The sequence below is a fragment of the Lactuca saligna genome, chromosome 5 (genome assembly GCF_052625555.1).
Source record: "Lactuca saligna cultivar CGN05327 chromosome 5, ASM5262555v1, whole genome shotgun sequence".
Lineage (NCBI taxonomy): Eukaryota > Viridiplantae > Streptophyta > Magnoliopsida > Asterales > Asteraceae > Lactuca > Lactuca saligna.
The window spans coordinates 63605021-63617241 of NC_136421.1; the positions used below are offsets into that span (position 1 = coordinate 63605021).

At 33.1% G+C, this 12221-nt stretch overlaps 1 protein-coding gene across 1 annotated transcript; it reads right to left on the minus strand.

Moving 5' to 3' along the window:
* Positions 1–8745: 8745 nt before the first annotated feature.
* LOC145046312 (lactoylglutathione lyase-like) lies at positions 8746–10085 on the minus strand. The gene is made up of 4 exons (XM_078994601.1): positions 9941–10085; positions 9643–9870; positions 9182–9257; positions 8746–9033 (listed from the first exon to the last, which is right to left on the minus strand). Exons 1-4 carry the CDS (start codon positions 10019–10021, stop codon positions 9005–9007), a joined length of 414 nt encoding a protein of 137 aa, XP_078850727.1. The 5' UTR covers positions 10022–10085; the 3' UTR covers positions 8746–9004.
* Positions 10086–12221: the final 2136 nt, after the last annotated feature.

Below are 12221 nucleotides of genomic sequence, written 5' to 3' on the forward strand. Positions count from 1 at the left end.
ATAAGATATATTAAAATAGGTAAGCATAACTTACTTACAAAGGGGATTTTAGCTAGGAGTCGGGCTCTGCAGGGGCAAAACTTCGTCACTAAATCTTTCTAAGAAAGATTCGTGCAGTGCTTCAGCACTCACCTTACTATACTAAAAGCTACAGAAAGAGAAGTCGAATCACGAGGGATCGAAATGCTCGGGGGATAAGGAGAGAAAGACTCTTGAATCAAGAGAATGGTGCAAGAAATATGAGAACCCAAGGCTCGTATATAAACAACTAAACACCCCTCTATAATACTATTTTAAATGGATTTAATGATATTTGTATTAAACTAATGTCGAAAGAACTTAACAATAATCTTTTAATGACTGCATCATCGATACCTATCTAATGATATATATATATATATATATATATATATATATATATATATATATATATATATATATGTGTGTGTATGTGTGTGTGTGTATGTGTGTGTGTACGTATATATGATTTATACTTTATTTTAATACGTAAATATGCTATTATAAGTTGTAACTCATTCATACGAACTCCATTTTTGACGTTCTTTATATCCACGCATAGGTGGAGACGTACTCAACAACTCTCGTTTAGACTCCGTCGGCTAATTTTGACTTTATTTTTAAAGTTATATTTTTAACAGGCCTGGACAGGATTGGTCCGTTAAAATCTCATAACTTCTTCATCCAATGTCCATTTTCGTCTGTCTTTTTATCGTTACGCTACTAATAACGAGATCTTCGATTCTCGTTTAGGTTGTGTTGGCTAAAAAATTCTCGATCTAATACTCGAACTTCAGGATGTACACCGCTAAGCCGAAACTTCGAAAAATCATAACCTCCTCATACGAAGTCAGATTTGGGTGTTCTTTTTATGGACACTCTCAGGTTAACATATTCTACGACTTTCCTTTAGATTACTAAGGCTAAAAGTCACTCTATCATAAATTCACTATTTACGTCTTCCCGGTGGCGTGCTGGTTTCGTCGCGAAATTTCGCCGGGTCATAACTTCTTCGTTATAACTCGAATTTCGGCGCTCTTTATATATTCGGAACCCTTGAGACATATTCTACAACTTAGTTAAGATTATTTAATCTAAATAATCTTTTATTGAAAAATGGTTTCCGACCCCTATTATCTCTAAATTGACTAGCCCGGATCTACGAGCGTTACACCTTGATGCACAAGCTCCTTCTTTAAGGCACCCAAAATACACTTATAAGCTCAAGAATGGTCATTAGGAGGCTAGAGTTCTCTCAATATGGTTGAGGGAGGGTGTAGAGGCTGAAAGAGATGGGAGGGTATGGTCCATAAGATGTTTAAATACTCCACAAACCCTAAAAGTTAGGGTTCCATCCCGGTACACGTACGCCTAGTGTACACATGTGTACGCCCAGCATACTAGGGCACGCCCTGGTACGCTTAGCATACCACATGTACGCCTGGCGTACTATTTAAATTTCCAAACTTATCATTTTGCCACTAGGGCCTCCTTTTGCCACTTCCTTCTACACCAAAGGCTAAAATAATCTAATTAGAATCCGAGGGGGTGAATTTGAAGCTAGTGGAAAAATGGGATGTTACATGGAGGTACCTGAAACATAAACTAAAAACTGTAACCACAAAGCATAGTAAGAACCCCTCAGTCTCTTTCAATCGGCACTGGTATATTTCAACTCGTTCGGTCTCTTTCAACCGATATCAGGTCTATTTCACCCTTACAACTAGCATGCACTAAAAAATAGTAAGAGTCACAAAGGTATTAAGCATATAGATGCATAAAAAGTAATTGTCATGAAGATAATCATCATCCTACAAACATAATCTAGTAGCTCAGCATTGGTGCCTTCGCTCCACGAGTATAGTGAAGGAAACTCACCTCTTGATCGATAATCAACTATTGATACTCTCACGATCAGCTATGTCAGTGCTACACCAAACCTAGATAATGATGTAAGGCAAACCTTAAGTCTACCCTTCAAAACCAAGAGTTGACCAAATGCCAACGTCTAAGGTTAAAGTTCAACTTTGCCTTCATCTCACCATCACGTCGTAACTACTATGGCTCACATCGTGAGAATGGACTCAACCCGACCCTACTTAGTGAGTCAAATGAGTCACAACTCATCTAACCAGAATCCTCAAATCGAGACAACCACCTTTATCACGTCGTGAGATTCCCATTTGTCACGTCGTTAGATTTGTTTTGACTAACTTTGAGAATTAAGTTCTTAATCCTTTAAGACTTAGTTTTGGAAAGAAGGGGTAAAAGGTGGTAAAATCCGAAAGAAAATGAAAGAATTAAGAATCCGGGGTAGAAACTGTCAAGATCCAAAAATTCCAATGGTTAAAACCATGGATTTGTAAAGGATTTAGAAATGAGGTTAATGTTGCCAGTCATCTTCTTCATTCAATCTGTTAAAAAACGTTGTTGACTGGGAAAAGTCAAAATCAAGTTTGAGATCATTGCCCAGCGTTCCGATGACATCCAATTTCTGAATGATTCGATGAGATTTTTCTGATTCCGAATCGTTTATGAATTTCAAAGCGATTTTAATTTTGAGATTCAAACATTGATTGTGAGACGAAAAACCCGAGCCTTAATACCAAACGCATAGCTACGATTATGATTCCAAAGATTTCAAGTTCTAATTCTCTACGTTCTTTGCGAATCTAATCCTCTCGCTCCGAATCATAGACCTAATGCGAGTCTTAGGGTGCGTTTAGTTGTGGAAAAATGGGCCGTTTTCCGGAAAAATTTTCCAAGAAAAATAAGAATTTTGAAAACGCGTTTAGTTCATCTATTTTTCTAAATTTTTCATGGAAAATGAAAATTTTCCGTTTTCTAAAATGACAAAGAAGTTGGAAAATTTTGGAAAACTGATAATCATTGTTTTCCATATTTTTCTAATTCCAAAATTTTTCTATAAACACACACCCACTCCACCTCATCCCCCTCTACCTACCCCTCCACACACACCCACCCGCACACACACACACACACACACACCCATTTGCACACACACACACACCAACCTACAAACACACGCACATACATACCCACTCACACATACACACACCAACCCACACACACACATACATACATACATACCCACACAAACACACACACACACACCCCAACCCGCACACACACACACACACCCGCGCACACACACACCAACCCACACACATACACATACATACCCACCCACACACACACACATACATACCCCCCCCCCCCACACACACACACCCACAAACACACACATACACATACATACCCATCCACACACACACACACACCCACAAACACATACACACACACCCACACACACACATACATACCCACCCATACACACACACACACATCAACCCACACACATACACATACATACCCACCCACACTCACCCAGAAACACACACACACATACATACATACCCCCACAAACACACACTCACACCCCCAACCACCCAACACCATCACGACAATCAACGCCATCACTACCACCACCACCACTAACCCGTCACTAGCACCACCACCACCATTACCGCCTGTCATCACCACCACTGACACAATTGCCGCCGCCACCACCATCGCCTGTCATCACCACCACCGCCACCGACCCACTACCGTCACCGCCCCCGCCCACACCTTATCACCACTACCGTTTTTTAAAAATGAAAACCGATAGAAAAATACACATCTAAACACGTTTTCTAATTTTCTAAAACTAAAAATGAAAAATGAATAAGTTTAACTAAACACATTTTCTAAATTTTTCAATGAAAAATGAAAACGGAAAACGAAAATCGGAAAGGGAAAACAAAAAACGGAAAATGAAAATTGTTTTTCTGTAACTAAACGCAACCTTAGGTTCGCTTCAAATCTCAAACTCAATGCGAATCTCAGGTTCGTTTCAAATCTCAAATCCAACGCGAATCTTCGGTTCATTTCAAATCTCAAACCCAATGCGAATCTCACTTTCGCTTCTTGTGAGTTTGAGTCTGAAGTTCACATTTGGCTGTCCTTCATCACCATTTCAAAGATTCCAAACTCCGACTCAATGACTGTGAATGTTCAATGAAGCTTCGTTCCGAAAGGCTGTACAATGCCGACTGCAAATGAACAAACGAAACCTTGAAAAATAACGCTGCGATCAATTGAAAATTTGGAATTTTATATCAACGTTACAAATTTGATCCCTAGAGAATCAACGAAGTAACACATTCAACCCTTTATATCTTCAATGTTCTGAAACTAAACCTCTATTGGTAATAAATCTGAAAGTAACCCCTTCTGTTATAGTAAACTGACAGTTTCAACTCACTTTATGCTATAAAGCCAGATTGCAGCCTTCTTTTTGCAGAAAAGTCACTTTTTCACCCTTTTTTTACTTTTAACTTTTTGTCATTTTCAACAATTAAAAGATCAATAAAAATTGATTTCTCCAACAAAAATTCTCCTTTTTTACTCAATCTTTATAAGAATTCACGATATTTTATCCCTTTTTCATTTTTTTTAGGACAAAAACTTTTATGGGACTTTTGGTATCCATTTAAAATTCAAGAATGAAGATGGTTTCTTGCATACCCATTTATTTGAAGAGAATCTATCATCTTTTGAAACTAATACCCTCTTTTTAGTTGGAAAACAAAATTTTTCATAAATTTCATTAAACCAACCAAATTCTCTTCTCTTTACCTTCCATCTTCTATCATTTTTGTCTCAAGAAAAATGAGAGTTAAAGTTTCTTTGAACATGCTTGACTTCAACTTTCACTTTTCCACAAGCATTGGGTACTTGTACCTTGGTCATCCAAACTTTCTTCATTTTACTTTTGTTCTTTCTCTTCTTCTTCCTTTTCTTATTTCTAAGCTTCAGAAACAAATTTCGGATCTGAACAACTTTTTCTTCTTTCTGAATCTGAACATTTGAAGACTTTTGAACACAATCCTTAGGAGTTTGATAAATTTGAACATCTTGAATTATTGGCTTTTTGTAAGGAACCCATCCTTCAAAAACATCATCTAAACACAAAGATTCAGATTGTAAAACTTCAAAAAAAAACATGAACCACTTGACTCGCCCTCAACAAGAACATCTGGAGTCATCTTTTCTTTAGAACCATGAAAAACATTATGAACTTCACTAAGAACATGATGAATTTCTTCTTATTCTTTTTCAGTCCCTTTCATCTCCAACATCTGTTTATGTTCCTGATCTAAATGTCCATAGATAATACGAAATTGTTCTACTATTCTCTCATTCTCTCTTAACTCCTGGTAATTAACAGATGAGTATTCAGATATTTTAGTATCAACAAGAAGATTATACAATTCAGGAATATCATTCATCATATATTGACCACTGATTTGAAACATGGTCACATTGTTAACACCATAGATTGGTTTAGTAACCTTTAATCCAAGTTCTAAAATGGAGTCAAACAATAAATACGTTTCATCCATCAGATCTTCAGTAAGTGATAGAACTTGAAGAGAGAGAAAGTAGATCTGATAAGAATTCTAGAGAGAGAAAACGGATTTGAGAAGGTTTCTAGTGAGAGAAAACAGACCTGAGATGGATTTTAGAGAGAAAAAGTGGATCTGAAAATGAAAATTCAAATAAACATGAAAATTTTCTTCTAAATGTCTTCCAGAACACGATTCAAGAGCAAATAAGATGAAATAATGAGTAAAAGATAACAGATCTGAACAAGATTTTGCAATAAAACGAGATATTAGACTTTTTCTTTTCAGAAAAGTTACAAAACATAAAGAACAAGGTGAGATTCAAGATAAACTAACGTCATAAACAAGATCGATTCTTGCAAAAATCGTTGAGATCTACAAGAACCCGCTCTGATACCACTTGTTGGGAATAAATCCAAGATGATGAATGCAAAATGAAAAGAACAATCAAGAATCAATCACTATGATATCCAAGTAATCTGATAAAGGTTTTTCATATATTGATTATGAGATGAACGTATAGAGAAAAACCCTAATTTGGTGAAAAAAAACTTCCACCAAAAGCTAACATAATGATTATTTACAGGGAACAATAAATATATACCATAAATACAAAATTTATGCCTTAATATAAAATCAATGCCTTAGAAGAGCTCGATTAAGAACTTCTACTGTAAAGGCACCATAAGGAATCATAAAGTGATTAACCCTAGAAAGGTTCCCTAAATAACCAAATATACCAAATCTGTTTCAATATCTCAAATACTCAACAGATCCTATGCATGCTACACAACCCAACCATGCAAAGAAAGCTCTCAAACCCTAGATCTATCATGCATGAGGAAAAAGGTGAGAGCTTTATGACTTACAGGGTCCAAAAGCTCAGCAAGACCAAGAGGTAGAAGCTAGATTGCCAAAATGAAGCACCATAAGAGTCCTTTTCCACTTTAAATGACCAAAAACCACCAAATAAGCTCTTCAAGGTCACCAAAAATGTCCAAAGGTCTCAAGGAGGTTGAAGGTAGGCTTTTCAGGAGGCTAGGGAGTGAGAGAGTCTGAGGATGGGCAACCCTAGCTCTCTCATTCCATTAAATACTCAAACATTAAGGTTTTAAGTCATAAGGTCTGGCTTACATTATGATCCCTCATGCTCACGTCGTAAGATTCAAGAATGCGGGTCAAACAGTCAATGGTCACTCACATCGTGACTGCTATGGCTCACGATGTGACGCTCCTCTAAAATGCAAGAAATCAATAAGTTAAGTATCTTAAGGATTCAAATGCTACAAGATAGGCTAAACGAAATTCGGAAACAAGTGTCAAGTTATATAATTATGAATTGGAAACAATATAACTCGAAAACGAACAAAATTTCTAAAAAAAAACGAACACGAAAACTTTGACATGTGTGTTTGAGTTATAAGAATTCTGATTAGCATTCGTCATTCGGAACAAAATGTTAAAAAAGTTGTAAAACTAAAAAAATTGAACTCGAAGCTACTGACAGTCGTTTCGAATTCTGGTTAACCTATACTGTAACCCTATGAAAATAAGTAATTTAATACCTAATATGTGTTAATCATATTCATCTTTAACAAACTTTTTTATATTTTTTATACAAAAAATATTTATAAAAAGATTTACAAAATAATAAAAAAAACAAAAGATAAAAAAAAAACATTAAAAAATATATTCAAAAAAACATATAAATATATATATATATATATATATATATATATATATATATATATGTGTGTGTGTGTGTGTGTAACACTAGAAAAACTATTCAAAAAAATATAAACTAACAAAATATAAAAAAAAATATATTAAAAATATATTCGAATAAAATTTCAAAAAATATATCATAAATTATATAAATAAATAAATTAAAATGTAAGCGATAAAAAAAATAAACAAGTATATATATATATATATATATATATATATATATATATATATATATATATATATATATATATATATATATATATATATATATATATAAAAGTGAAATAAAAATATGAAGGTAAGGGTAAATGGTCTTTTAAATGGATTGAGTATGTATAGTTGAATTTTTTAATCAATATGGATGCATCTTGTCAAAATTTCAAAAATTAGATTAAAAATGAGAATATAACCAAACCTCAGGGACCGAAACTGTAATTTACTCTTTCTAATACAATTGTTAAACTAAAAAGAAAATTATAAAATATATGTTGTAAAACAAATGACATATATGGAGAGCTCATTTCACATTAACCCTGTGAAATAGATATAGATTGATGTAATCAACACAAGGTGAGTTTTAGAAAGTTGGTGATCGAACCCATTTGCATGACTATAATTTGGGTGCTAGCTTTGAAATAAGCGGAATGCAATGTTTTGAAAACAAAAAGTTACATAGAAATATGATCTTCGAAAATGTTTTTCTTTTTCTTCTAACCGGTTAGCATTTAGAAACTTTAAAATAACTTTTTATGTTAGACAGTGGACACGTTGGATTAAAATCCAATGGTGAATGGTTGCCATTACTCTTTAATCCTTCTTTTCTAGCTATTTCTTAGTTTCCATTTAAATGAATTTCTGTCGTTAATAAAAAAAATCGGAAATGTGCGATTATTTGGATGGATTTTCTAAATTTTTATCCAACTTTTGGAAACGTTTAAAATAGGCATTGTATTTGTTTTATTTTAGAGTAAATTACACAAATGGTCCCTATGGTATAAGGTAATTTGCATGTTTGGTTCCTAGCTTATTTTTTTAACTCGGAAGGTCCCTACAGTTTGTTTTTATTACACGTTTGGTCCCTGTCTTACCTAAAAAGACTATTTTGCCATTGATTTTTTAATTTATTTAAATAAACACACCCCAAACTTCATTCCCCTCATCTTACCTTACATATCCCACTATTTTTTCCTATTTAAATAATAGTCTTTTAGGTAAGATAGGGACCAAGCGCGTAAAAAAAACAAATAGTAGGGATCAAATGCGCAACAAAAACAAACATTATGAACTTTCTGAGTTAAAAACGAACTTTCTGAGTTAAAAACGTACAAACAAAGAACCAATTAATGAACATAGTAAAAAAGTAATAATCAATAAATAAGATCTAAGCTTTAAGTCGGACCATTATATCTTTTACTTCAGTGATATTATGCTTTACCTCCCTACGTTGTGAAATACCCAATTTACCCATGATACAAGGGCATCCATGAATATGGTGTGTAACCTTTTAACATACATAAACATGAGGAAAAAAAACCATAACATGTAAGCATGAATAAATTATCCAATCATCTGTAGTACAATTACTTTGTGAGATATGTATAGCTCTCAATCACATTGTGAGAGTTCTAATTTACACATATTACGTTTAAACACTTCAACTTCGGTAACAACATTAAGAAACATGTTATGGAGAAATATTTAACCTCCTATTAACCATATATCATACAATTTTAGTTTTTTTTTTTTTTTTTTTTTTTTACACGACTAAAATACATAATGTTTGATCATCACTGGCTAGCAACCTCCAATCCATTACCTGCAAACGGATATGGACACATGATAATAGAAACATTTTTTTTAGTTTAAACTTTAAAAATTATAGATCAACATTAGCTTTTTTTTTAGAAATCCTCTTTTAAATTTTTTTACATACTCATTTTCATGCATATATTTGTAAAACTCACCATCAGGATCAAAGAAGAAAACTTGCTTCGTTTTCCCATTCGGTTGAATCCTCTCATGTGTCTCAATACCTTTCTCCTGGATTCCAAAAGTATAGTAACTTTGATCTATCAATACTTAAATAAATTGTAATTTCCAAAGCCTTGTTAAGACTTTAAATTAGATTATTTTATTCAGACATTACTCTTATTACAATATTATACTTCCTCTACTTTATGCATCAAAATGGACATATTACCCATTTATGCAACCATTGACATCTTTACCAATTTTTACAAAAAGGGGAATTTCACCAATTCTAGCATACGCATATATCGGTATTCTAACAAAATTAATCATACGTTAATTAAAAATCTAAATAAGTCACTGAATTGAAAAGAAATTGGTGATAATTGAAACTGAATTAATTAAAATAGTGTTTAAGGTGAAACTTTTTATAGCGATGAGAGTAAGAATAAGATACCTTGAGGGTTTTGACGAAGGAGTCAAAATTAGAAACAGTGAAACAAAGATGATGGCCTCTGAAAAGGTTCTTAGTATCCGCAACAGCATCCGTAGCACTCCATGGACCTTCTGGTAGCTTCGTGTTTGGGTTCCTTTCGATTAGATGCAGACAGAAAGATGGTGATTGCCTTAGCCATATTACCTTGAATTCGAATTTAGGGCTTTCTATTCGTTCAAATCCGAATATCTGCGATAAATCGAAATAGAGTTACAGTAAATGTAATGAAAAATTGGAGTTAATAGATGTTAATTATGACCTCTTGGTAGAAGTTCGCAAGTCGATCGATATCTGAGGATTCTCTTGAGACATGGTTGAACGAAGCTCCTACTGCCGCCATATTCCGAGAAGCAAGAACTTTTGTGAGTTGGTGGCGAGAGACATATATGTTGATTTTGTTTTAATGGGATAATTTTTAAAAGGGTAATATAATTTTTTATTTGTATATCACTTTATTTTGTTCATATTTATTTTTTTGTGAAACTGTACACATTTGATCCTTATTTAATCCTTATAATTGTTACTTCATGTTAGTCGGTAAAAATGATTTAATAGGGTAATATATTTATCACTTTATACATATTTAGTCTTTAATATTTTTATACACATTTAGTCCTAAATATTTTTTTTTGTAAAATAAATCATTTTTGTTTTTGTACTTATTCAATACTTATGAATGATTTCTTTAGGTTTTTCTCACGACATCTTACATGGGATAGCCATATGGTGGTGGGATAGGTTGAGGTGATCCTGCTATATATTGTAGGCCAAGATACCTGGTGCGGGCCGGCTGTAAGCCGTAGGCACGGAGGCTCGAGAAGAGTGGTTGGGTTAAGGCAACATGCCGACAAAACCTAGGTATTCTAGTCCGATGACTAAGTGGATCTGTTGTATGTTGGCATTCCAGTCTGATGACTAATTGGGCAAAGGTATTCCAGTCTGATGAGTGTGTGCTCGTTATGCATGATAATACGTTTGTTGTATCGAGTATTTTGGGGAAAACTGGCTAAACTTTGTGCTTACCAAATTGTTTGAAGGCTTGAGTGTACACACTCATCAACAGTATTGAGGATTTCGTGTTTCTTATATTACTCTGATTTTCCAAAAATGTATTTTGGAACAAACATTTTTCTTAATAATGGATTTATATTTAAGGAATTTTGCCTTATTTAAAAATGAAAATTTTTTGTTATGAAAATCAGACGCTACACATAAATATCAATAGCCCCACACATTTCATTAATAGTTGTCTCACGTAAGATATCGTGAGAAAAAACCTGAGGAAATCATTCATAACTACCGAATGAGTACAAAAACAAAAATTACTTTTTTTGTTAAACAAAAAAAATATTAAGGACTAAATGTGTACAAAAATATTAAGGACTAAATATATACAAAATAAAAAATATATTCCCTATTAAATCATTTTTCTCGGCTAACCTGGAATAACCGGTCATAAAGACTGAATGTGTACAATTTAACAAGTTGAAGGGGTAAATGTGGACGAAAAAAAACTCAGTTACCAAATATGTATAAATCGAAAAATTACTATTTTAAGTTATTATCCCCTTTTTTAATCTTTGAACGGCTATAACTGATTGCCTTTGAAAGTTTGTAACCTTTTTGTTGAACGTATTACTATTTTTTTAAAGTTAAATATTCTAAGTAAATTTACAAAAGAAACAATTAACATATTAGAAGATATTTGTAATGGTTTTCGAATTTTGTGATTATGTTGTGATGTATATCCGTATGTACTTCTAGAAAAAAAGTTAGTAGTTTTTGTTAAGTAAATCTAGCTAATTCCAAAATTATTAAGTTAGGGCGCACAGAATCAACCATTAATGGCTGCGTGTTTTAGGAAGGTAAAAGCGGTACCGATATAAAACATCATTTTGACTGACATGTTAAAATTTACCCTTGTTAATGTTTTAAAATATCAAATTTTAAATATCATATTTACCCTAATGTTTTAAAATATCAAATTTACCCAAATCTATTTTTTTTAAATATTTTTTATTATTTAATAATCATTTTTTATAATTTTAAATCATTAAAACTAAAAAACAACTAAATAAACGATAATACCCTTCATTTATAAATAGAAGGAATCATTCACGCGAGGTTTTATTGCTCTGGTCGTTGTTTCATATCAAAAGTTTTTTATGCAAATTTATCAATCCTGTATTCGAAATCACTTGTCTTGACTGTGCATTTTAACTTTTCATTTTAGACACTCGAAACTATGCTTTTTGAAAGCCCTCATAGTGAGCTTGTCAAATATGGTGTACTTCTCTGTTCACGTCCCATTCACGAAGGAAAGTAACCATAACTTTGAAGGATTTTTTTTTTTTTTTTTAAAATTGTATTCTTCTTTTTATTGGATAATGAATCTGGATAATTATAGTATTCTCAAGGGTTGAGGCTACTAAGAGACTAATGCTTGTGACACATGTTGAATCGGGCAAAAGGTTCATTGGCTTCAAGATGAAGACAACAAAAGGCGCGTTCGTCAAACTAACTGGCAGGGTCGGCCAAAT